Source organism: Ovis canadensis, chromosome 16 (genome assembly GCF_042477335.2).
Source record: "Ovis canadensis isolate MfBH-ARS-UI-01 breed Bighorn chromosome 16, ARS-UI_OviCan_v2, whole genome shotgun sequence".
NCBI classification, from domain to species: Eukaryota; Metazoa; Chordata; class Mammalia; order Artiodactyla; family Bovidae; genus Ovis; species Ovis canadensis.
Genome location: NC_091260.1, coordinates 53,356,542 through 53,384,531, shown reverse-complemented (window position 1 = coordinate 53,384,531; position 27,990 = coordinate 53,356,542). Strand labels below are relative to the sequence as shown.

Here is a 27,990-nt window from a genome sequence, read left to right as displayed (position 1 = left end):
GAATTGCAGCACGCCAGGCCTCCCTGTCCATCACCAACTCCCGGACTTCACTCAGACCCACGTCCATCGAGTCAGTGATGCCATTCAGCCATCTCATCCTCAGTCGTCCCCTTCTTCTCCTGCCGCCAATCCCTCCCAGCATCAGAGTCTTTTCCAATGAGTCAACTCTTCGCGTAAGGTGACCAAAGTACTGGAGTTTCAGCTTCAGCATCATTCCTTCCAAAAAAATCCCAGGGCTGATCTCCTTCAGAATGGACTGGTTGGATCTCTTTGCAGTCCAAGGGACTCTCAAGAGTCTTCTCCAACACCACACTTCAAAAGCATCAATTCTTCGGCATTCATCCTTCTTCACAGTCCAACTCTCACATCCATATATGATCACTGGAAAAACCATAGCCTTGACTAGACAGACCTTAGTCGGCAAAGTAATGTCTCTGCTTTTGAATATGCTATCTGGGTTGGTCATAACTTTTCTTCCAAGGAGTAAGCGTCTTTTAATTTCATGGCTGCAGTCACCATCTGCAGTGATTTTGGAGCCCAAAAAATAAAGTCTGACACTGTTTCCACTGTTTCCCCATCTATTTCCCATGAAGTGAGGGGACCAGATGCCATGATCTTCGTTTTCTGAATGTTGAGTTTTAAGCCAAGTTTTTCACTCTCCTCTTTTACTTTCATCAAGAGGCTTTTTAGTTCCTCTTCACTTTCTGCCATAAGGGTGGTGTCATATGCATATCTGAGGTTATTGATATTTCTCCCGGCAATTTTGATTCCAGCTTGTGTTTCTTCAAGTCCAGCGTTTCTCATGATGTTCTCTGCATATAAGTTAAATAAGCAGGGTGACAACATACAGCCTTGACGTACTGCTTTTCCTATTTAGAACCAGTCTGTTGTTCCATGTCCAGTTCTAACTGTTGCTTCCTGGCCTACATACAGATTTCTCAAGAGGCAGGTCAGGTGGTCTGGTATTCCCATCTCTTTCAGAATTTTCCACAGTTTATTGTGAGCCACACAGTCAAAGGCTTTGGCATAGTCAATAAAGCAGGAATAGATGTGTTTCTGGAACTCTCTTGCTTTTTCCATGATCCAGCAGATGTTGGCAATTTGATCTCTGGTTCCTCTGCCTTTTCTAAAACCAGCTTGAACATCAGGAAGTTCACGGTTCACGTATTACTGAAGCCTGGCTTGGAGAATTTTGAGCATTACTTTACTAGTGTGTGAGATGAGTGCAATTGTGCGGTAGTTTGAGCATTCTTTGGCATTGCCTTTGTTTGGGATTGGAATGAAAATTGACCTTTTCCAGTCCTGTGGCCACTGCTGAGTTTTCCAAATTTGTTGGCATATTGAGTGAAGCACTTTCACAGCATCATCTTTCAGGATTGGAAAGAGCTCAACTGGAATTCCATCACCTCCACTAGCTTTATTCGTAGTGATGCGTTCTAAGGCCCTCTTGACTTCACATTCCAGGATGTCTGGCTCTAGATTAGAGATCATACCATCATGATTATCTGGGTCATGAAGATCTTTTTTATACAGTTCTTCTGTGTATTCTTGCCATCCCTTCTTAATATCTTCTGCTTCTGTTAGGTCCCTATCATTTCTGTCCTTTATCGAGCCCATCTTTGCATGAAATGTTCCTTTGGTATCTCTAATTTTCTTGAAGAGATCTCTAGTCTTTCCCATTCTGTTCTTTTCCTCTATTTCTTTGCACTGATCGCTGAAGAAGGCTTTCTTATCTCGCCTTGCTATTCTTTGGAACTCTGCATTCAGATGCTTATATCTTTCCTTTTCTCCTTTGCTTTTCACTTCTCTTCTTTTCACAGCTATTTGTAAGGCCTCCCCAGACAGCCATTTTGCTTTTTTGCATTTCTTTTCCATGGGGATGGTCTTGATTCCTGTCTCCTGTACAATGTCACAAACCTCTGTCCATAGTTCATCAGGCACTCTATCTATCAGATCTAGGCCTTAAATCTATTTCTCACTTCCACTGTAAAATCATAAGGGATTTGATTTAAGTCATACCTGAATGGTCTGGAAGTTTTCCCTACTTTCTTCAATTTAAATCAGAATTTGGTAATAAGGAGTTCATGATCTGATCCACAGTCAGCTCCTGGTCTTGTTTTTGCTGACTGTATAGAGCTTCTCCATCTTTTGCTGCAGAGAATATAATCAATCTGATTTCGGTGTTGACCATCTGATGATGTCCATGTGTAGAGTCTTCTCTTGTGTTGTTGGAAGAGGGTGTTTGCTATGACCAGTGCATTTTCTTGGCAAAACTCTATTAGTCTTTGCCCTGCTTCATTCCGCATTCCAAGGCCAAATTTGCCTGTTACTCCAGGTGTTTCTTGACTTCCTACTTTTGCATTCCAGTCCCATATAATGAAAAGGACATCTTTTTGGGGTGTCTTTGTTAGTTCTAAAAGGTCTTGTAGGTCTTCATAGAACCATTTAACTTCAGCTTCTTTAGTGTTACTGGTTGGGGCATAGACTTGGATTACAGTGATATTGAATGGTTTGCCTTGGAAATGAACAGAGATCATTCTGTCGTTTTTGAGACTGCATCCAAGTACTGCACTTCAGACACTTTTGTTGACCATGATGGCTACTCCATTTCTTCTGAGGGATTCGTGCCTGCAGTAGTAGATGTAATGGTCATCTGAGTTAAATTCACCCATTCCAGTCCATTTTAGTTCACTGATTCCTAGAATGTCGATGTTCACTCTTGCCATCTCCTATGTTAGTTCTCTTATTATCTCCATTTAGAAGAGAAAATTTTAGGCCCAGAGAGATAAAGTGTTCCCAGATCTCACAGTATGAGTGACAGAGTAAAAGCTGATGGTTCAGCTTAGCACTCACTCTATTAGCCCCTAATGTACACACAGAGAATTATTTTTAACAAAAAAGAAATGCTTTAATAAGACCTTTCAAGTAACCACTCTTTTTTGCTCTTAGACAATGCATTTATTCACAGATCACATCTGAGAAACAAACTTGGCAGAATACTCACTGAACTCCATTTTAAAAATCTTTCATGGGTCTTAAATATGGCTTACTCCTTGGGAGAAAGGTTATGACCAACCTAAATAGCATATTCAAAAGCAGAGACATTACTTTGCCGACTAAGGTCCGTCTAGTCAAGGCTATGGTTCTTCCAGTGGTCATGTATGGATGTGAGAATTGGACTGTGAAGAAGGCTGAGTGCTGAAGAATTGATGCTTTTGAAGTGTGGTGTTGGAGAAGACTCTTGAGAGTCCTTTAGACTGCAAGGAGGTCCAACCAGTCCATTCTGAAGAAGATCAGCCCTGGGATTTCTTTGGAAGGAATGATGCTAATGCTGAAACTCCAGTACTTTAACAACCTCATGCGAAGAGTTGACTCATTGGAAAAGACTCTGATGCTGGGAGGGATTGGGGTCAGGAGGAGAAGGGGACGAAAGAGGATGAGATACCTGGATGGCATCACTGACTCGATGGACGTAGGTCTGAGTGAACTCCGGGAGTTGGTGATGGACAGGGAGGCCTGGCGTGCTGCAATTCATATGCATGGGGTCGCAAAGAGTCAGACACGACTGAGTGACTGAACTGAACTGAACTGATATATGGTGAGAATCACTAGCCTCTGGAGCCATGACTTCTACAGAGAGCAGAGAAATAAAAATTCATAAAGGTCTAATATTACCTTGAGAAAGTTACTTAATCTTTCTGTGACTCAGTTCCTCATCTGAAAATTGGGGATAATGATATCTGCTTTGCAGGGTAAATGTGAAGATTAAGGCAGAGATTGTATGTCAAGCATTCAGCGTGGTACCTGGTGTACAGTAAGTGTTTGACAAGTGACAGCTGCCATAGTTGTTGATTACACCTCCTTATCATGACGTGGTGAATTCTGAAGGTCCTTGCCCCATAAGCTATGCAGTTGTCTTTCCAATCCTCTTTCAGAACAGTCAAAAGACCTGTGTTTTGTAACACTGGCTCAAATTCTCGTTCCTACACAAACACAAATCTTTCTTGAAATATCCTCTTCTCCTTCAGATTATTCCATGATGCCATTTCTAATCAATTCTGCACTGATTTCATGTTTTGTTTTACTATTTTCTAAACAATTGCTGTCTTGTCAATTTCATATAAAGAATTCTACACCCTGCTAGGTCAATAGATGGCCCATGACTTTTCTTTTCTGTGACTGTGGACCTGGTTTGAAGCTGTTCCACTCCTACAATGCCCATTGAGGTCTCCACAGCTCTGTGCTTCTAAGACTACAGATTTTGCAATCCCCTCAACCAGACTGTGATGTCCTCAAGAGCACTGCAGGCATCTGTGCATTGATCAGCTACTACCACCAAGCACGCTGTGAGAAAGAGGAGCCAGGACACATGCTGGTGAGGATCGAAAGGAGAAAAAGGAGCAGAAATAAGCACAACCTGGGAGTCTCTCCTTCACACGATCTTTGGAGTTGGAGTCATAGGGGTTCAAATTCCAGCTCTGATGCTTCCATCTTTCCCAGGGCCTTCTTGGTCTTTGCATGGAAGGGACTGTCAGGGGATAACACCCTGAAACCTGGAATAAGGTATCTGGTATACAGCAGTTGTTTTAATGTGATTACCATTAACCTTTCCCAGTGAATACTAGTAGATTATCACACTCAGAAAAGGCTCTTAACCCATGAGTACTTAGTAACAGCTGTGGCAGTGATCAACACTGTTAGGGAGAAACTTCTGGACAGAGTGGCAAACAGATCAACTCCATCCTGAGAGATCATCCACTCAGTCATAAAAATGAGCCTTGAGGGGCTTCCCTGGTAGTCCAGTGGGTAAGAATTTGCCTGCCAATGCAAGGGACACGGCTTTGATCTCTGATCCGGGAAGATCCCAACACCCTGGTCAACCGGGCCCAGGCGCCACAACTAATGAGGGCTGCATGTCTTAGAGCCTGTGCTCAGGAACAGGAGAAGTCACTACAGTGAGAAGCCCACCAATATAACAAAGACTAGCACTCCCCTCTCTGCAACTAGAGAAAGCCCACGTAGCAACAAAGACCCAGCACAACCAAAAGTAAATTTTAAAAACTATATGACCCAGCAATCCCACTGCTGCACATACACACCAAGGAAACCAGAATTGAAAGAGACACATGTACCCCAACGTTCATCACAGCACTGTTTATAATAGCCAGGACATGGAAGCAACCTAGATGTCCATCAGCAGAAGAATGGATAAGAAAGCTGTGGTACATATACACAATGGAGTATTTCACAGCCATTAAAAAGAATACATGTGAATCAGTTCTAATGAGGTGGATGAAACTGGAGCCGATTGTACAGAGTGAAGTAAGCCAGAAAGAAAAACACCAATACAGTATACTAACACATATATATGGAATTTAGAAGAATGGAAATGATAACCCTGTATGCAAGACAGCAAAAGAGATACAGATGTAAAGAACAGACTTTTGGACTCTGTGGGAGAGGGAGAGGGTGGGATGATTTGGGAGAATGGCATTGAAACATGTATACTATCATGTAAGAAATGAATCGCTAGTCTAGGTTCAATACAGGATACAGGATGCTTGGGGCTGGTGCACTGGAGTGACCCAGGTGGGAGAAGGGCTCAGGGTTGGGAACTCATGTACACCTGTGGTGGATTCATGTCAATATATGGCAAAACCAATACAGTATTGTAAAGTTAAAAAAAAAAAAAAGAACCTTGAACTTAATGACAGAGGTCAAGGATGTTCATGGCAGCTGTTTATCCAGGAAGAAACAGACATATCAATTAAGCTGTATTTACGTAACAGAAGGCTAATGCAGTCACTAAGAGGAATAAGGTAATAGTGTTCCACTCCATGAGTGGAAAACTAGCAGAACTGGCAAAATATGAGTCCATTTGTGTTTAAATGGAAATCTGCTGTTAACAATGCTTGCCTCTGAGGAACAAGTGTGCTGGGCTAAGAAGAATTCATTTTTATTTCATTTTATTATATATGCTTGCATTTTTAAATAAGAAGCATATATTTCTTTATAAATAATATCTTGGCCCTCAATCAAGACAATGGGGAAGGTCTCAATCCATGAAGAAAGGCCCTCATTTCAAGATTTCCTTTCATCTTCCTTCTGTGATACTGGATTAGCACATCGTTTATGGTTAGACAGGCTAACTGAAGTACACTGCAAGGAAGAAACATAGATTTCTATGGAACATAAGTTCATTGGCCTATGGAATCTTAGGGCTTCCCTGGTGGCTTAGTGGTAAAGAATCTGCCTGCAATGCAGGTGCTGCAGGAGATAAGGGTTTGATCCATGGGTCAGAAAGATCCTCTGGAGGAGGAAATGGCAACCCACTCCAGTATTCTTGCTTGGGAAATCCCATGGACAGAGGAGCCTGGAGGGCTACAGTTCATGGGGACACAAAGAGTTGGACAACTGAGCATGCACTATGGAGTCTAAGAATACCTAGTAAATAATCTGTGCTAAAAGCGAGAGTAAAACACAGACCCGCTGCTGTGACTCCCAGAACCTGCGCACCTATGACCCATCGGCGTGCCCAAGGCCAGAAGGAACCTGTACTTGAAAGCAGCCATTGTGAATTAAAGGCTCAGGGTTCTGAGGCAGTTTTCAGGGCAGCCCTGGAGTCCTGTTTCCCTGCCCTTTCCTCTGGCCTCTGTCTGTCACGGTGTTCTGAGTAATGTCATCAGGTGGGCCTGTGACACAGGGCCCTGCACAAAAGGATAAGAGGAGCAACGGATAATCTTAGTTCTCAAAGGTCACCACAACCATCAGAGAGTCTGTACTAGAAACCTAACTCACTTCTTCCACAATATCCCGAGTAGAGTGTTTTACCACCTTAGGTACACTCATCTTTCCTCACACATCCTTTTCGTCCAGCTCATGTGGTGTTTCCCCTCCAGCTTTTCTGTGCATTTACAGTTCAGCTGAGTGAAAACTCCAAAACTAATAGACTGGTGAGCTCTGCCCTCACCCTGTCTGATAAATCCTCCCAAAGGAAGCTGAGGGAACTGAATGTACTCTCTGAATCGAAGGCTGCATTTTCAATTCTGCTGAAACAGGGCAGCCCAACGTTTTTGGATAATGACCTGCAGAAGTGATTATTAGAAATGAAACTAAAACTTGCTAAGAGGGATACAAATGACTTCTTAGGTCAAGGAAAAGTTTGCAGGCATCTCACGATCCGTCAGTAGGTTGCAACTTGAGCTTCACCATTAAAAAAAAATCCAGTTTCTAAAATCCATTTACGGGCAGGTCTCCTTGGGTGTGACTCCTGCGCAGTTACCCAGGGCCTCACACTTGGTTGAAAGCTCTGTTCTCGTGTCTTAAAACTCTTAATAATTGTACATCTGCACTTATGTCAACCCTGGTTTGATTCCTGGGTCAGGAAGGTCCACTAGAGAAAGGATAGGCTCCCCACTTGAGTGTTCTTGGGCTTCCTTGGTGGCTCAGCTGGTAAAGAATCTGCCTGCAATGTGGGAGAACTAGGTTTGATCCCTGGGTTGGGAAGATCCCCTGGAGAAGGGCAAAGATACCCACCCCAGTATTCTGGCCTGGAGAATCCCATGGGCGGCATAGTCCAAGGGGTCGCAAAGAGTCGGACACGACTGACTTTTGCTTTTCACCTGTGCCTTCTCAGTGAAGTCTGATGGGATGGTGGGGCACGTGCACGTGCAGAAGAGATCTGTGATGTGTGTGTGCAGCTTCTTGCTAGATTCTAAGAAATACTAAACCTTAAGCAAAAGGCAAAATTTAAAATGTTTTATTGTTTTAACAAGAAACATTTAACTTAAAAAAGAAGCCCAGTTTAAGACCAGCCTCAGATCAGTTTGAGGGGAAGAAAAAATGAAACAAAAAGTCCTGACCAAAAATCCAACCCAAAATCAGTCAAATAATTACCAAAACTCTGTAACTTTGGCTGATCTAAAATAGTATGCTTTCACTTTCTGATAAGGTAATGTTGTAATCTCCTAATATATAAAAATACATATTAAACATTAGGAGGTGTTAAAATTAATATATTCTACTATAACCATAGAAAGGCATGAAAATAGGAATAGAATTGTTAAAAACGAATTAAACCCACTTCACTGATGTTTTAGATGAGGCTAAATGTAGTAATGTTTGCTGTATATTTATGTTCTTTTACTTAAAATGGTTAGGAACTGTGACACTAAATTTGGACTGGCAACTTAAATTGTTTACCAAACATAATAATTTTGTCATAATGCTTAAATGTTTAAAAAAATTGATTTTCAAAGGCAAGAGACATAAGTTTAACAAACCTAGCATTTGTCATAATACAAGCAGTCACTGGTCACTGGGGCTCTTTTCCTCCCACCACAGCCCCTTGGCTATAATATCATCTGTCTTAAAAAAAAACACACAAACAAACATGAACATCACCGTAGGTAAAATTTAAAATTCAATGCATTGTTCTTAAGATAATGGACTTATCCCCGTCTCTGTTTTCATGGTTAATGTTTAGGCTGCAGAGTGTAGCCTGGGCTAACTCTTGACTCTATCGTATAGTAGGAATTTAAGAAGTTATTTATTCTCTAAATCTATTAGCATACCCATAAAAATTAGGTCAAAAACTTAAATTCCCACATAGGATTTTCTTACGGAGTTAAAATTAAGAAAATGCATATGAGTAAAGTAGGTGTACAGAACAAATAATGATATAAGTTGAATATAAGCTCTTCTCATTGAAAGAAAGTGTTAGTTGCTCAGTCATGTCTGACTCATTGCGACCCATGGACCTCAGTCTGTCAGGCTCCTCTTTCCATAGAATTCTCCAGGTAAGAATACTGGCGTGGGTAGCTATTCTCTTCTCCAGGGAATCTTCCCTGATGCAGGGACTGAACCTGGGTCTCCTGCCTTCCAGGCAGATTCTTTACCAACTGAGCCACCAGGGAAGATGTCTGTTCTCGTTATCAGGTAGTGATAAGTTTTTCTGTAAAGCAGCAAAAAAAATGTGCTGCCTTGTTTTAAAGGGCAGCAGTTTATTTTCCCCGCATAACAGAAATTTGGGGGCTATCTCCCTTCTATCTCCCTCTTGGCTGTCTGAGCGTCGTTGCAAAGGGACAAGCAGCAAGAGAAGAATGAAAGGCAGAAAGATGGGATTGGGGCTGAGGGCAGCTGCGTCAAAACCATTAAAACCCTTCTCAGAGGGCTGACCCACTGAGGCTGCCCTCTTTATCTCTTTGGCTGGAACTGGGGCTCCTGGGAATACAGATTAGCAAGTCTTCTACTTTTTTCTTTTCAACTGTAGAGGAAAGTAAAGGGGAGGGGGGCTGTGAATGGTTTTGAGGTGTCCACAAACATCACCCTTATTATTTCATCATTTTCCCTCCTTAAGCCACAGATTCCTAGTTTGTGAAACGAGAGCCATCTGGCTAGAAGATCTCCTGGGATGCGCACCACAGTGTCATTCTCATTTAAACACTGGGTCTCCATTGCTACGAATGAGCTTTCTCTCTTACGGCAGCTACTCTCTAGTTGCAGTTCACGAGCTTCTCATTGTGGTGGCTTCTCTTGTTGTGGCACATGGGGCTCAGTGGTTGTGGTGCATGACCAACTGTGGCAACTCTGAAGGTCCTTCCAGCTGTAGAGCTCCCCATGGGGGTGGAGAAGCCCTCAGCTGAGACTGCACTGTAGCCCGGGTTCTGTCCCTGCCTAACCCCTTTTCCTTCCCTCTTCTGCGCCTGTTGAACTTCCTGCATGCTAGTATCCATCTCAGAATCTGTTTCCTAGGGAACGTAACTGCAACAATTCCTTAAGTATGTTCCTGAAAGATCCTATTTCAGGAGATACAGACTGAGGTCTGACCTCATGTCAGATCCTCCACATTGGCTGGAAACCTCACTGGCACAAAGCATTACTAGGGCTGAGATATTTAGAAGCAACAACTAAAAAATTAGCCTTAATGAGGAGTTATTTGGAGGTGCTGAGAAAAACATCCAAAAAAGGAAGAGAGATGCCAAGAAAGTGACAGCGCCAAGATAAGGTCTTGGCCATCCCCTAATAGAAGATGAAGGATATAAACATATTTCTGATTAACATAGGCTAATCAAGTCCCTAAGAATCTACATAAATTAGTGTAAGTATCTAAGCTTCTTAATCAAACAGACTTTATTCTTCAGTTCCACCTCTATTATATAAGACTCTATAACCCTGACTAAGTTACTGTTCTCTCTGTGACGAAGTTTCTTCATCTCTGAAGGATGGGGATGGAGGTTAGTGAAAAAACATATAGCCACATCTCTTCATGCTGGTGCTCCCATGAAGGTGATCAGGGGAGTTTGGCTGCCTTTTCTTTTTTCTCTGGCTAGGAGAGCTGGTAAAGAAAATGCCTATACTAGAACATAAGTTGATCTAAATTAGACCTTTTCAAACCCTTTAGGCAGAAGAATTATTTTTCTTTTTTCAAATAAGATCTTGCAAATAAAGCAGATAAAAAAATCAGAATTTTATGAAGCATAAATTTTGTAAGTTCAAGTATATAATGCTTAAGAATAGTTCAGTGGGATCCAAAGAAACTATTAAGATGAACAGAAAAATCTGAAATCAAGTTTACAGATGGCAGTTACAGACTTATATGGTTGCAGCACCTAATTTTTTTCTATGGGTTTTTTTGTTTGTTTGCACATGCATGAAGTTGCTTCAGTCATGTCTGACTCTGCGAACCTATGGACCATAGCCCGCCAGGCTCCTCTGTCCATGGGTGGGGATTCTCTAGGCAAGAATACTGGAGTGGGTTGCCATGCCCTCCTCCAGGGGACCTTCTCAACCCAGGGAAAGAACTCAAGTCTCTTAAGTCTCCTGCATTGGCAGGTGGGTTCTTTACCATTAGTGTCAACTTTTATTTGTTTGCATAGCATTGAACAATCTTGACTCACACAAACGGCTGTAAATGATATGATAACAGTTTAAAACAACTTGATCTGTAATCTCAGGATATTTCTCAATTGAATTGTGTTGATGAGAGACTTTTATTCTAAGGTCTGTAGAAAACCAAATTAATATGTATAAGTTAATATACTGATGGTTTTCAATATGTTAAAACAACATATACTATTTTTTGAATGTAACCATTATTCCTTACTGCATTTTTTAAAACTAATTTTTCAATTAAATTGATTTTTTAGAAAAATGAAATTAGACTCAAACATTTTTGGAAGCCCTGGAATTGAATTTGAAAACTAAAAGGTTTGATGGAGTCTTTATGCTTATTCCAAATGTTTGAATCTATGATGGTTCTTCTGCCATTGGCTGCTTAGCAAATCTGCCAAAACTCTGCTGTACATTATCCTCTGGTAGCTTTTAAGGGAAGCCTGGGAAGGTATAAAGTACTCACTGCCTGGCACAGATCAAGTGCTCTGCACAGAGCTGTTGTCATGAACACATTGTTATCACCAAGGATACCCATCAACTAAGCAACTAATAGCAACTCTGTAGTACAGAGTTTGATGGGGGGACAGAAGTCAGTGTGTTGGTCAAGGTGGTAGCTACTCAGTTTAGAGCTCAAATAATATCACAGGAGCCTCCTCATTGGAAAAGACCCTGATGCTGGGAAAGATTAAGGGCAGGAGGAGAAGGGGATGACAGAAGATGAGGTGGTTGGATGGCATCACTGACTCAATGGACATGAGTCTGAGCAAACTCAGGGAGATAGTGACGGACAGGGAAGTCTAGGGTGCTGCAGTTCATGGAGTCACAAAGAACTGGACACAACTTAGTGTTGAACAGCAACAAATTGCGTGCCTCCTTTTTGCATAACATAGCAGTAGATACTAAAGAAATGAGAGTTATAAAAGATGGAGAATGGAGGCTTACAGCCCAGGCAGACGAATTCAGCAGATGGCACTCAGTATAATTCCCTCACATGGTATACACAGTCTCAAACCAGTTACAGATGCAAAACAATCACTCCAAAAGTGAATGAAATCTGTGTCTACTTTTATAACTTTCATTTCTTTAATATCTATTGCTATGTTATGCCAAAAGGAGGCACGCAATTTGTTGCTGTTCAACACTAAGTTGTGTCCAGTTCTTTGTGACTCCATGAACTGCAGCACCCTAGACTTCCCTGTCCGTCACTATCTCCCTGAGTTTGCTCAGACTCATGTCCATTGAGTCAGTGATGCCATCCAACCACCTCATCTTCTGTCATCCCCGTCTCCTCCTGCCCTTAATCTTTCCCAGCATCAGGGTCTTTTCCAGTGAGGAGGCTCTTCACATCAGGTGGCCAAAGTAGAGGAGATTCAGCATCAGTCCTTCCAATGAATAATCAGGACTGATTTCCTTCAGGATTGACTGGTTTGATCTCCTTGCTGCCCAAGAGACTCTCAAGAGTCTTCTCCAGCACCACAGTTCAAAAGTATCAATGCTTCAGCGCTCAGCCTTCTTTATGGTTTAACTCTCACATACATACATGACTACTAGAAAAACCATAGTTTTGACTATACAGACCTTTGTCAGCAAAGTGATGTCTGCACACAATCATTGCTTATAAATCAGTGAAAAGTTAAGCAGAACCAAATCTTTTTTTTTTAAATCCGGCTACTTGAGCCATCAGAGTCCAACAGACACAAATCCAACCCTGAATCTGGCAGGTGTGGGGACTACAAACTAAGCACCTGTCACAACACTGAGGCAGCTATGCCATTTTAGCTCTTCTCATTCAGGGTCTCTAGTTCTAACAAAGCAGAATTTCCAAAATACAGGTATAGGTAGCACCAACTGGCTATACGTTTCATCACTTTTTTTTTTTTTTTTGCACCCACATGAGTATATACAAGAGCTTTTCTGTATTCAGGTGCTTAGATCAGGAAGTAAAATTGTACCAAAAACCAAATGACTCACTCCTCTAGAGCATGAATGATACTAAACAATGGGAGACAAGGAGCAGATGTTGCCCATGACAACCAACAGCCATCAGGGTATTTTGGAGACACAAAATAGGAAAAGCACTTTTTTTTCAAAATCAATTCACTGTATCATTTTCCTAACAGTCCAAATATGTAATTTTCATTCATTGGCCGATACCTGAGAGTCCTCTTGTGTTCTATTATACTGGATTTCAGAAACTAACAATCTCACACACACACAAAAATGTGGCTACTTTTCACTATGTTGTTTCAAATTTCCTTAACTCAGGAACATCTTTTCTTTCATTCTCTATTGGAATAACAATGAAGAGCACAGATCCTCTTTGATGCTATAGTTAAAGGTCAATGATTTTTCCTCATTTTCAGAAGAAAATGTGTCACTGGTGCTGATTCAGGAGAAACACTGACAAGGCTGCTGCTCCACTATCCAACTCCACTATGCCCTCATCCTCTGATGTGGATCCTTTAGAGGCTTGACTTTACATTTTACCCTTATGTGGCACTAGTGGTAAAGAACCCATTTGCCAGTGCAGGAGACATAAGAGACACTGGCTCTTCCCCCTGGAGGAGGGCATGGCAACCCACTCCACTGTTCTTGTCTGGAAAATCCCATGGACAGAGAAACCTGGCAGGCTATAGTCCATAGAGTCACAAAGGGTCAGACATGACTGAAGTGACTTAGCATGCATGCATATTGTCCTACAGGTACAAAATGTTGATTTCTGGCTCAGAGCTGGCTCTCACTCATTTGTGATCAAGTTTCTCATTCATTTTCTTTTTTTTTTTTATGCTGGGTGCATTCTTTTTTTTTTTTTTTATTGGAGGCTAATTGCTTTACAATATTGTGGTGGTTTTTGCCATATATTCACATGAATCAGCCATAGGTGTACATGTATTCCCCATCCTGACCCTACCTCCTACCTCCCTCCCCATCCCATCCCTCAGGGTCATCCCAGCGCACCAGTCCTGAGCACCCTGCCTCATGCATCGAACCTGAACTGGTGATCTATTTCACATTTTCTACCATCTTGTCTTGCCTTGTGCTTTTCTCCTCTCACTGGGAACTGCTGACTCTACTTTGAATGCCTTCCCCTTCCTTATTGCAGAAGAAGGATGACACATGCTTAAGAATTGTCAACTGCTTCCTTGGAAGACTTTTTTAAAATTACTCCACACCCATAATGACCTTCTTTTCTGAGTTTCTGTCAAAATTAAATTCAGTTCCACACACTCATCAATAAGCGCTTCCATCAGTGATTAGTTCCTGTGTCCCAACAAGCCCCAAATATTGCTTAGCTGTACCTCAGCTGTTTTGAAGTGAGTCATCATGTTTGATAAAATTCTCTTCTAACTCCCACAGAGCTTGGCAGGGAGTTGGAATATTCACCTTCAACATTTACAGATTCACTTAACCAGGTCAGTGTCTCCACCTCTTAAAATATAAAACTCTTGATGACACAACTCTCCTTTTTTCTCTGTACTGCATCATAGTACCCTGACAGATAAACGCTTTCTGATAATGGCTGTGGCCGTCGATTTGGAATATTCCATTACAGCTCCTTACCTGGATTAAAAACCGGAAACCAGTGGTAGAATTCATTCCTGTAGGGAACAGTGTCAAACTCGCTGCACTGCATCTGCCGAAAGGTGGGTGTGTCCGGGCGACAGGGGTGGACGTTGCACAAGCGATAGCGTTTTCTCTCTCCAGTGCAGTACTTCCCTCCGAACTTTGGTCTACACGTGAAACACACAAATTGTTCTCTAATTTCCTTAAAGGCCAGTATTTTATGTTAAAAATGCTCTGTCCCTCCTTATCTCCATTTCTGTCTTTTCTCTTTTATCTACTGTACACATTCTTCTCTGGCTAACTGTTATGATTACCTTCGTTATTTTAGTTTCCTGTTGAAAAACCTATAATGGCATCCTGTGACCATAAGATACAGTCCAGCCTCTTAAGCATGATGACATTCAAGGCCATCATGATCCTGACTTACCTCACCTGAACACGTTTTCTTCCAAATGAGAACATTTGCACACTGCTCCCACGATACCAGCTGACTTGTTTGCTTTTTTCCCCCCTGTGCTTCTAGATTTCCACTCTTCTCTAAATGTCTACATGCTGCCCATCCTTTAAAGCCAAATAACTGTTATTTCCATCTCCATCATGAATTCTATCTGAATTCCTGCCAGAAGTAATCTCTTTCTCCTCTGGATAACATTTTGTTATCCAGCTGAAGGCACTTTCTACACTTATCACACCCAAAGATAATTATTTAACCAAGGCAGTTCACATTCATCGGTTCCCTGTAGGCAGGACTAAGCATTGTACTTCACAGTTGAGGCTAGGCTGGTGGTTTCCTATTTGTGATGATGAAGTGATACTCTACGACTTGGCAGCTCTCCAATTCATTTCCATCTAAGAGCTGTTTCTGAGCCAAGCCCTGCTGGGTTCTCACTAGACAGCTGACCAATATAAATCAAGGATATAGTGTCAGCATATGGTGGTCAGGCACTGACCTGAATCTGTGACTGTATTTGTATTGACCTTCTCAATGAACTTAGGCAAACCAGCTACTGAGATCAGATATGATCACTCTATGGAGTCATCCAAGGAGACTCTATGACAAACTGTAGCCTCTGAGATGGGAGTTAGGACCATTTTTTTCCCCTCAAGCCAAGTTAGGGGATCATCTTTCATTTCCTCAACAGGAATATCTCTTTTCTGACAACCACGGATTGCTGACTATCATCCCAAGAAGGCTAAGGACTGGCAGTGGCTGATACACAGCACTGACCACAGATCCTGGAGCAAATTGCCTGTATTTCCTGATTACAAGAATGGAAACAGTTTTTCTGATCACATTGAAACAAACTATAAAATAAAGATTTTCTGTAAAAAAATTCTATAAGAAATTCTTGATTTTAAATTTTTGAAGCCACAGGAACCTGGTGTTTTAACAAAAAATAAGATTTCAAAACAATTTTGCCCAAATCCCTCAGATGTACACTTAATTATAGGCATGGGAAATGATAAAGATGTCACAGTAACTACCATTTACTGACAAATTTATGTCGTAGTTAGTGTGTTGAGTTATTCATTGATATTAACTTATTAACCTTTAGGAGAAATTACATATATAATTATATATACAGTTTATATGTGTATATATACATGCATATATCTATATATATACACACACAGTAATATATTTATAATAAAAAGGAGGTAAGATTTAGAACTGAGATACTGATGGAATTGTTTTAATATATATCATTTGCCTTTTAAAATATGTGACTCTTACTGTTCAACACAGACTAATGTCAATTTAGATAAAAGAAGTTTAAAACATTTTCTACTTATAGGAGTCATATGTACATTGCTAAAAAATTATACTTAGGAACTAGTATACCAGTAAAAAAAATGAAATTAAGAATGTAATATATATATTTGGAAATCAAGAAAACAGAATATTTCACATAAAATATCATTATACAAACTTAAAATATAAAAAAATTAAGCAATTTGATTAAAAATTTGAAAGTAACTTGTGAAATAACTTCTATGAAATCCTTAACAGGCTAATACAGAACTCTGAGGTTTACATAATTCTTATTCAAAACATTAAAAATAATCATCCTCAAAAAATGTGCCAAGCTATATATAATTGGTTACCCAAGAGAAGAAAACTATTTTTATAAAATTATACATTCATTATAATGGAAAGAAAGCTGCGTCTTGTCAGTAAAACTGGGTGTGATAATCCTCACTGATGGAATAGGGTTATTTAAAAGGACTTAATTGTATTATCTTCTAGAGACTTTCACATGGATTGTACTTTTAAAAATTTTTTGCTTATTTCTCCAAATGATGGTATCAGTTTAGTTACCTAAGTTTGAATCCAGTACCAAGCCAAAATGAGACAAAGCAAGAAATAAAAAAACCTTTTTCTTCATGCTCTATGAGTCTTCCTTCTGGCTCTCTTTGTCTCTGGGAACCTACTTAGTTTCCTTGGAGAGCCCTGGGGTCACTGACATCACCCCATCCACAACTGGTCTCCCAGTGCTCAAGGAAGGAAGGAAAACATCTTTGACTTGACTCACTCAGGGTTGTTGCAGAGCCTCTCTGCACTCTGGGCTCCAGCCCCACAGGTCCTGGAACAGTGGGACCAGGGTGACCAGCGGCCCCAGCCTCCAGGAATGCTCTCTGGTTTTTTGCCCACTGTGATACACTTGCCAGCCATACACCACTGAAAACAGAAGAGACAGGAGATGCGTATGTCAGAAAGGTTCCGTAACAAGGTGACTCAGGAACCCTCGCAGCCTGAACCCAGTTCTTCCTGATCAAGCAGACTTCCTACAGTCACACATCAGATGCAGAACAAAGAGCATCTCATAAAAGAATTTCCCTTGAGAGTCTTGGGTTTTAGAATCAGAGAATTTCAGGAATTAAAGGGAATGTTATGTGCCTAGTTGCAGTGAAGGGAGTATGACTCGAAGTGTGACTGGCAGACTTGCATGCCAGAATGTTAGCTTCCTTTATTAAGAAAATCTTGCTATGGAAAGCATGTCAGCTGAGTATGCTTAGTAACATAGCTGTTCAGTAATATAATTGATTTACTTTCTGATGCAAGCTTCTTGTTGAGAACCATAACAAACATTTTGTAGACTGGCACCAGGACAGCACTCCTCTACAGCCTCTATGGGTATTTAATGTTTGCAACAGATAACTCATCCCCTCTGTAAAAAATCTGCTCGTTGCTGAAAAACCCAAGTTGTTACAGAAGTGGCAGTTCTTTCTAATATCAAGAAAAATTTCTGCTCTCCTATAACTCTTTGCATTGTTTCCAGTTCCAGTATTTCAAGTGGCTCCGGAAAAACTCCATTCTCTCCCTCTTCAAGGGACTCTCTCAACAACTATCAGTTTAGGAGGGTGAACACACGAAAAGGGAAACAAGAAATGCAAACTGGTTGTTAGAAATGGCCACATTTCACAGAGGATCTGGGTGTGTTTCATCTGCTTGCCTTCTCTTCCTCATTATTTCTAGTGACCGTGGATTTTGATCAAGCTCTATGATCTTAATGATGAGTCGTGACATACTCAAGCTACATGAAGATACCCACTAAACACATAAATCCTAGGCCCACACAAACCCAAACTGTGCTCTTGAACAGCATGTATTACCTTGTCTTCAGGTAGTCTGGACATCTAACATCTCTGAGTTCTTGGGTATGGGTAGGACTTTAAGAAATGCAGTCATGTCAGATGATGAACAGGCTTCCCAGGAGGCTCAGTGGGTAAAGAACTCACTTGCCACTGCAGGAGATACAGGTTCAATCCCTGCATTGGGAAGATCTCCCGGAGGAGGGCATAGCAACTCACTCCAATATGCTTGCCTGGAGAATCCCATAGACAGAGGAGCCTGGAGGGCTACAGTCCATGGGGTCACAAACAGTCAGACACAACTGAAGCAACTGAGCATGCACACATGCAGATGATGAGCAAGAAGATAACATATGGTCTGAAATCAACATCTTTGGAAAGAAGAAGCCACTGACTTGTCCTCAATGTTCAGTACGAAAGTGAAAGTGTTAGTCACTCAGTCATGTCTGAAATTTTGCAACCCCATGGTCTGTAGCCCATCAGGCTCCTCTGTTCACAGTATTTCCCAGGCAAGAATACTGGAGTGAGCTGCCATTCCCTTCTTCAGGGGATCTTCCAGACCCAGGGATCAAACCCAGGTCTCCCACATTGCAGGCAGATTCTTTACCATCTGAGCCACCAGGGAAGCCCCCAGTGTTCAATATGGAGTGGGAGAAAAGGTTAAAGTGAAGGTTGATGATAAGCTCAGCAGATGTTACTGATCACAAACTCCCCAAAAGTTCGTCAGGGAAAGGTGGGCCAGATGTTGTGTAATTGGAGTGTGGCTTGGGTCTCAGCCCGGTCTCCCTAATTACCTGTCCCAAGTGCAGGCTCAAGAGGAACAGTGGAATTGGAGTCCTTTCCTCTGGCAAGTCTGACTATATGATGATCCCCATTCACCCAGAAACAGCTCCTCTCCAGGGCCTCCTCCCCAGCTCTGCCCAAGAACATAAGCCCCCTATCCCCACCTTCCTTCCTCAGCCTGGCACCCCACTGACACCTCACCTTCTTCTCACCACACTGAGTCCCATCTGCAGCAGCGTCCAACTTGGAGCGACAAAAGCCCTTCACCGAGCACCACAGTGTCTGGCAAACATTCTGGAAAAACAAACACGAGACTGAGCTTTTTTGTATTTTTCAAAACATGCACAAAAGCATTTCTACAATGATGGTGTCATCTACATAGGTTCATCCACATACCCACAATAAATGCTACTGTTGTTACTGAGTAAGACTGATGGAAATGATCACTCAAGAAACCTCAGTTTAAACTAAATCTGAACATTGTTATTATACATTAACAGTTGGCTGTAAGCCATTCTAGGCTATATGGAAATGGGAGATAAATACATTTGCCAAGAGTTGAATTTCTATTTGTGTGGCACAATATCCACTGTTCAATGCCCTCAGGAAGGGTTCTAACTGTTGCTTCTTGATCTGTGTACGGGTTTCTCAGGAGACAGGTGAGAGGAGGTAGGAGTCTAGTATACCCATTCTTTTAAATGACGACCCTGTATGCAAGACAGGAAAAAAACACAGATGTGTATAACGGACTTTTGGACTCAGAGGGAGAGGGAGAGGGTGGGATGATTTGGGAGAATGGCATTCTAACATGTATACTATCATGTAAGAATTGAATCGCCAGTCTATGTCTGACGCAGGGTGCAGCATGCTTGGGGCTGGTGCATGGGGATGACCCAGAGAGATGTTGTGGGGAGGGAGGTGGGAGGGGGGTTCATGTTTGGGAATGCATGTAAGAATTAAAGATTTTAAAATTTAAAAAATAAAAAACTAAAAGGAAAAAAAAAAAAGAATTTTCCCCAGTTCATTGTGATCCACACAGTCAAAGGCTTTAGCATAGTTAATGAAGCAGAAATAGGTGCTTTTCTGGAATTCTTTGCTTTTTCTATGATCCAATGACTATTGGCAATTTGATCTCTGGATCAAATAGTTCAAAGGTAATAGTAAGGAGAGGTAATGAGAAATGGAATCAGGAGAGCAGTAATAAGAATGAAGAGACAGGACAGAGCCACAGATTCCATCGCAGGTTAAATACCAGGGCTTGACTTTTCACTTATATGTTGAAAATAGAGAAGAATGAATAAGGGATAAATCTTATTCCTACCTTGGCCTCTGGAGGTGCTCAGCAACCAGACAGGAAATTTAGGAAAGGGAGCAACTTCAGGGATTAAGTTGGTTGCTATGGTGTCTGCAGGTGTGAATCACTGTGATTCTTGAAAAGCACTATAGCATTTTCTTAACCACCAGCCAGTTGTCAAGGACACCAAAGGTGGGTCAAAGAATATGAATGACCTCAACTTCAATCCTTCTACCCCCTTGCCATGAATAGAAAGTTTCCATTTCTGGATCTTTGAAAGTGAAAGTTGCCCATTTGTGTCTGGCCCCTTGCGACCCCACAGATTACACAGTCCATGTAATTCTCCAGGCCAGAATACTGAAGTGGGTAGCCTTCTCCTTCTCCAGGGGATCTTCCTAACCCAGGGATCGAACCTAGGTCTCCTGCATTACAAGCAGATTCTTTACCAGCTAAGCCACAAGGATTTGCCAATATTTCCCTGGCCCTCATTTAGTATGTTGGATCTCAAGCCCTGCACATACCCACCAGAGGCACCTACATACCCGACACTTACTTCTACTTCCTGGCAGAAGGTAGCATTGGGGCCATACTGCAGCTGGCATTGGTGGTGAACATCATAGATCACTCCAGGGGCAATGATGTTGGACTTCAAGCCTTTCTTTTGGGGGATGTCATCCAGACAGAACCCCCAGCCTCGGCTGAAAACAAGTGAATAGAAATGAGAGCAGTAGCTTATAATTTCCTTCTAAATGAAAGGTTTAGTTTTTCATTCAAGAAAAACTTCTATTTCTCTAGTGTTCTATGTCCTTTAAGACAACTTTATTTCTACTAGGCCCAAGTTAAGAGTTGTCTAAAAGGAAATGCAAATCACAATCCCACACCGTATGCTCAGATGTGATCTAAGAAATATTTACAAGCAGTGGTAAAATGAAAAAAAAAATTACATTACCCACAGTGGGGTATGGTGACAACATCTGACTTGTCCTAGTCATTCTTGCCAGTCCCCCAGGGACTAAAACTCACTCTTGGATCATAAAGAGCCCCTTTCAGATGAAAACAAGCTGAAGGAGGGTTGGGGGAGAGAGTGTTCACCTGGCTGAAGCTGGAGACAGAACCCACCTGGATCTCAGGGTCAGAGAGCAGAAGCGAAGTTACCTGTTACTGTTACAACCCTGAGACTGTCACCTATGAGAGGAACTGAGGCTTTTCCAGGTCTTGGGTAGAACTCAAAGTGACTTCGGTGTACAGAGCCCTGAGTGAGGCTATGCTGAGATGCGCAGTCACTTACTCCAGGAAGCGAGTGATATAGTCCTTGCTGCACTTGGACCATGTCAGCGGGGAGGGATTGTACTGCAGCTGGCGGGACATGATGTACAGGTGCCTGCCCACGGGCTCACAGTCGTTTTCCTTTCCGTCATGCTGGATGCCGAAGCTGCAGGGAAGCACGGAGCGCAAGGATATTAACGAGGCAGGCATGAAACAAGAAGAAAACCACAGTTCCTCCAAGGTGAAAATAACCCACAGTGAGCCACCTTTGTATAGAAGGCATCTGATTACAAAGTGGGACTTTGAAGTTGGAGGGGGCTAGCTAATTTTCAACTAGAAAGCACAGGAAACATTTTAGGCATAGTTTTGTTTCAAATATACAACCCTGGGAGCCGTGTGGCTAATCCAAAAACTTCCGTTTGGCAGAAGGCTAAAAGCTTCCAGTTTGGCTTTGGCTCTCCATGAGACTACAGTCAGGAGGGCAAATCTTGCCTCCAGCTGTTTTCTTTCTCCTGCTGTAGCAACTGCAGCACAAAAGAACAAAAACTTCCTTTTGCTTTTTCATCATAATTTACTGAAGAGCATGAATGGCAAAGCCTATGGGAGACTTTTTCAGAAGCTGCAAGCTTGGAATGGATGGATTTCTTTCCAGTATCATACAAGTCCTTCAATATATAGACATTAGGGAGGGGGCATGAGCAGTGAAGAACCCATTTGCCAATGCAGAAAATGTTAACAGACATGGGTTTGATCTCTGGGTTGGGAAGATCCCCTGGAGAAGGGAATGACAACCCACTCCAGTGTTCTTGCCTAGAGAATTCCTTGGACAGAGGAGACTGGTAGGCTACAGTCCATGGGGTCGCAAAGAGTCGGGCACAACTGAGCGACTAACAATTTTACTTTATCATTGTCTAGCTGGCTTATTTTCCTTTTTTAGATGAGAGCTTGAGATTTGTCAAAAGTCACAAGCTAGTTCGAGACAACGCTAAGTGTTCTGCAGATCTCTGTGCTCCTAAATCAGTGCTCTTGTCAGTGTCTCATTGTGACAGCTCCCTGACCTCCCATTGCCAGGGCTAACCAGGTGAAGCAGCCTTGAAAGGCCCTATAATGCTTAACTGACCCCCACGGCAAGGGGCTGCCTGGGAAAGAAGCTGACTGAGAAGTGTCTGTTTATAAGCCGAGACCTCAGGATCACTGCCAAGATGCTTTCTGAGTCCCCACAAGACCTGTCTCTGTTGGAATCTGCAGTTTGGACAATTGCAACCTGGAGATCTTGGCTCGACTTTCCAAATTTGAACAGAGGAAACTATGACCTTTTACTCTGCTGGTGAAATGCAATTCCTCTGACAGGAAAGCTCATATCCAACTTTAATAAAATCTCCTGATAAACATTAGTAGCACTTGCAGAAAAAAGTCTTTGTGGGATTTAGAAATTTTCTTGTATTATTTTTAATGCATTAAAATGTTATCACTTACAGACTCTGATCACATTCTACATGAATACAAAATTCACAAAGGAGTCACAGAATTAATCTACCAAGCTCTTTATTCACTCAACCACAAAGAATTTAATTCAATGAAAGTTTTGTGTTTTTTTTTTTTTTTTCCTGAGCAGGCCTTCCCCAGGCCGTTGAAAATCCAGTCCTACCCTGTTCATTAAGTATTCTATATGTTCACCTGTTTAATAATTAGGAAAAACCTTAAACAATCATGGTTCTAAAAATCTCCATTAATAATGGCTTTTCCAAGATCAGCCTTTCCAATATGACAAGCCAGATGTCTGGATCTTACATACTTTATGCTAGTCACTCAGTCATGTCCAGCTCTTTGTGATTCCATGGAGGGATTTCCTAGGCAAGAATACTGGAGTGGGTTGCCATTTCCTTCTCCAGGGGATCTTCCTGACCCAGGGATCGAACCCAGGTCTTCTGCGTTGCAGGCAGATCCTTTACACTGAGCCACCAGGGAAGCCTGTCCTATATACTGGGTGACGTCAAACCTACCCTCTAAGTACATCAGCTCCCCAGAAGCTCATGTTGCTCCATCTAAAGTTTTCAGTTCACTAAGCACTCCCCTCTCCAGCTCTATTACTCCTCTGTGCTTCCATGCAACACAAGAAAAGCAAAGCTACTAAACAAAGGTTCCTCTGGACATGTCTACTCTCTCTATATGAGGGGAGCGCTCGAGTCATATGGCATCAGCGGGTCAGTGAAAAACGAGAGACAGGAAAAATACACGAGGTCAGAGGGATGAAAGGTGTTTCCAAGAAGCTACCTCCTAGCAAGTGGAATGAACCTCAAAAGCAGCTTGGAGTCAGAGCCTACTGCAGGCTGAAACAACTCACTGGCTGCTGAATTAGCCTGCTTTCCTACATCTTGGTTTTACAATTCCTGCTAGATGGGTTTATGAAAATTACAGACATGAAATAGCAAGCTAAGTCACTGCCTGAATCTTAGGGTATCACTTGGCCAGACATTTCTTGCTTTTTACTATTCATTTTATGGTGGAGTAGAACCAGCAGAGAACAAGAATCATGGAAGTATGAATGTGAGCTTTTCTAACTCAATCAGGAAATACCAATTTGGCGTATGCAACAAGGAAAGCTGTATAAGTGAAATAAATGGAATATCCCAATCCAGAAGAATGGGAAATACTGGATGGAGGTTGCGTTGCAAGTGTTCATCTCTATCATGATATTTTCATTACTTCAAGGGAAAGGATGCTAGGTCTCAGAGAGGTTTTTAAATTTCCTTCTGGAATTCCATCTTCCTTTTGGTAATTCACCTATTGAAGCATGAGAGCTTAGGTATGGACGATGGATATAATCTAGGCTTCTCATAAATGGAACTTAAAATGTTTTTTTTTCTCAAAATAAAATGCAATTATCAGAAAGCGGGACGTTCGGCTTGTGGGCGGGAACTTCTCGGTCGCGCACAGAAAAAGAACGATTTTAAAATGGGTGATGTTGAGAAGGGCAAGAAGATTTTTGTTCAGAAGTGTGCCCAGTGCCATACTGTGGAAAAGGGAGGGAAGCACAAGACTGGGCCAAACCTCCATGGTCTGTTTGGACGAAAGACAGGTCAGGCTGCTGGATTCTCTTACACAGACGCCAACAAAAAACAAAGGTATCACCTGGGGAGAGGAGATGCTCAAGAAGTACATCCCTGGAACCAAGATGATCTTTGCTGGCATTAAGAAGAAGGGAGAGAGGGAGGACTTGATAGCTTATCTCAAAAAAGCTACCAATGAGTAATAGTTGGCCACTGCCTTATTTATTATGAAACAGAAGTGTCTCATGACTTTTTATGTGTACCATATTTAAACTGATCTCATACACTAGAATTCAGATCATGAATGGCTGATGGAATAATTCTGTTGGACAGTCCTGATTTAAATAAGATTGGTCTGTGGCTAAACAAATATGGTCAGCTTTTTTAATTTTGATAGTAATTCTGGTTCAACAAGTACTATCACTTTTCCCATTCTAAAGAGATGATTGAACTTGAATAAGGAATATGAAACTTTTTAGGGAGATGGTGCATTCCTTCTCAAAACCTATAAGAGATTGGTTTTATATTTAGATTTCTATAACTGGTTATATTAATGTATTTAAATACTGAAAAGGTCCCTTCACTGTCTCATAGAACAGAGGAGGATTCACACGTGTTTCAAGTTGTGTTCATTAGCCTGTTAAGGCAAGGACTGAAAATACACTGACAAAGTCTACTTTATCTGTTTGGTTTTATAAACTATGCCAATTTAATTAAAATTCTCTATCTAAAATTTAGCCTTTTACTTAATGAAAGGCATTTTAGTGTGGTTTATGTATAGCATCAAATAAAGAGTATTTAGCACCTCACACACACACACACACACAAATGCAATTATTTAGGCCAAAGCACCAGTTAGTTAACTTCACTTTCTATTTTAAATCCTATGCAATCAGTGATGAAATAAACAAGTTTTCAAGAACAATGGAGTATCTTTTTTATTAAACTATAGTGACCATCTCAGGATAGTGGCTTATTATATTTTTCTTTTTCTGGCACCAGGCTGTTTCATTGATATGCCCAGTGTTTCTCAGTTTGGTCCACAGCTAGTTAGAACTTTATATCTAAAAAAAGAACTGAATATTTCAGAAGCACCTTGTGCTATAAACAAATTTCTCAGGGTACTCCTAATGTCTTCTCTTCTTCAGTTTTGTGTCTTACCGAAGTATTTTCTTCTATCACTCAAATTCAAACTTATATGTCTTTCTTCAACTTTGCCTTCCTTTCCCCTTCTCTTTTGTTTTCAGTCATGCCACTTTGCTGGCAGAATCTTAGTTCTCTGATTAGGGAACGAACCTGAGCCCCCAGCAGTGGAAGAGCAGAGTCCTAACCACTGCACTACCAGGGAATTCCCCAATTTTGTCTTTCCTATCAGTGACCCTAAACTTTTTTTCCATTTAAAAGATAGTACTTTATTTAGGTCAACTGTACATGGCCCAATGCCCTCTTTTAAAATTTAAAGTTTTAATTCATTATATTTACATATTAAATTTATATTATTATATCATTATAGATTCAGATGCACGTTGTAAATAAATAATACAAAGAGGTCCCATGTACCCTTTGCCCACTTTACCCTCATGGTAACATCTTGCAAAACTATAATACAATATCACAGCTAGGATGCTGATGTTGACATAGTCAAGACACGGAATATTTTCACCTGGTGGAATTCCTCATGTTGCACTTTGTAGCCAGACCTACTTTCCAGCCCTCCCCCATCCCCTTCTTAAGCTCTGGCAACCACCAATATGTTCTCTATTTAGATAATTTTATTATTTAAATAATGCTATGTAAATGGAATCTTACAGTATATAACCTTTGGGGACTAGTTTTTTTCACTAAGCATAATTGTTCAAAGATTCAAGGTCACTGCGTGTATCAATAATTGGTCCTTTTTCTTGCTGAGTAGTATTCCATGATATGGATCCATCACAGTCTATTTAACCATTCACCACACTGAGTTGCAACAACCCCTGGGTTGCTTCCAGTTTGGGGCTATTAAGATTAAGCTTCTATAAACTTTAATGTACAGGTTTTTAAAATATGAACATACATCTTCACTTCTTCTTGATAAATGCCCAGAGTACAACTGCTGGATCATAAGTAGTATCAGTTTACTTTTTAAAAACTACCAAAATGAATTGAGGATAAAGGATCCATTCTTTGGACATAAGTGAGCACTTGAGAATGTCTTATCAAGCAAGTCTTCTCCACTTTTCTTCCACTTGGGCATACCATTGCTGAGAATGCCTTGAGCAATCATTTCTCAGTTTGATCCAGTTATATTGCTTGACACTGCTTGACTAGAGATGCTGTTGACACCAGTAACTTTATTCGAGGCCACAAGGGACAGTCCTTCCATGTACCGGGACTGAGGGTACCTATACATTTGCACATAAGAATAATTTTCACTTTGCCAAGTTATTATAAACATGCCAATAACTATGGCCTGGTCTTTTCAGTATTTTGTCCTCAATCTTATTTAATTAGAAGTCACTTAACCTCTCTGTATCTGAATTTTTTATAATTAAGGATACTACACTGTAGCACATTTATCTCCCAGGGCTTTTTGGTAAGAATCAAAGAAATCACAGTACCTAACCATATCTACTCATTTCATATATAAGAAAATAAGCACAAAGAAGTAAAGGGAATTCTCTAGTCATAATATTGGCTGATGGAAAACCCAGAATAACCACTCACATGTCCCAATTCCCAAGCCAATACTCTGGTTTAGTACTTTAGGTAAAAGTATTTTGAAAAGTTCCGATATTGTATGAGAAAAATGGTGAGAAAGCCCAGACAGAGAGGCCAGGCCTTGAATAATCTAGTCAACAAGGCTCTTCCTAATGCCACCTCTTTTTCTGGCTGGACATTCAGAACATGCTCAGTGTTTCGCTTTCTTTCAGGCTGCTGCTGCTGCTGCTGCTAAGTCGCTTCAGTCGTGTCCAACTCTGTGCGACCCCATAGACAGCAGCTCACTAGGCTCCCCCGTCCTTGGGATTCTCCAGGCAAGAACACTGCAGTGGGTTGCCATTTCCTTCTCCAATGCATAAAAGTGAAAAGTGAAAGTGAAAAGTGAAAGCGAAGTCGCTCAGTTGTGTCCAACTGCTAGCAACCCCATGGACTGCAGCCCACCAGGCTCCTCCATCCATGGGATTTTCCAGGTGAGAGTACTGAAGTGAGTTCTTTCAGGCTAGTGGTCACATAACAGGGAGGGGTGCAGTTGAGCCATTTATATGACTCCCCACTCTGAGCTTCCACCTAGGATGATGTTCTCTCATTGCTGGTTAATAAATACATCAATATATTAAGTTACAAATAAGCTAAGATCTTTCCTCCTGAGAACCTCTGATACTCAGAGAATCCAGAATTCTCAACATTCCTTTACCAAAAATTTCTGAAACCTGCCTTCAATCAATTGATGTAATCAAATTTACACATTTTTGTGACAACTTGGACTTTCTGTTAACTGGTGTTTGACAGTCTTTCCAAGTTTAAAGCAGTTTTCCATTCTTTTTTTTTTTTCAGTGTCCTCCTTTA

The 27,990-nt window shown here is 41.3% G+C and overlaps 1 protein-coding gene and 1 pseudogene across 1 annotated transcript in view; one reads left to right on the top strand and one right to left on the bottom strand.

Annotated features, from left to right (window-relative positions):
* ADAMTS12 (ADAM metallopeptidase with thrombospondin type 1 motif 12) overlaps positions 1–27,990 on the bottom strand; it is a 407,364-nt gene that overhangs the window by 140,148 nt on the left and 239,226 nt on the right. The window contains exons 8-12 of the mRNA XM_069555948.1: positions 21,417–21,560; positions 20,682–20,826; positions 19,036–19,128; positions 16,992–17,137; positions 14,455–14,624 (exon numbers count right to left, since the gene is read on the bottom strand). Of these exons, the coding sequence (XP_069412049.1) occupies positions 14,455–14,624; positions 16,992–17,137; positions 19,036–19,128; positions 20,682–20,826; positions 21,417–21,560 (698 nt within the window). The remainder of the gene's footprint in view (positions 1–14,454; positions 14,625–16,991; positions 17,138–19,035; positions 19,129–20,681; positions 20,827–21,416; positions 21,561–27,990) is intronic.
* Positions 24,320–24,814, top strand: LOC138421571 (cytochrome c pseudogene; annotated as a pseudogene).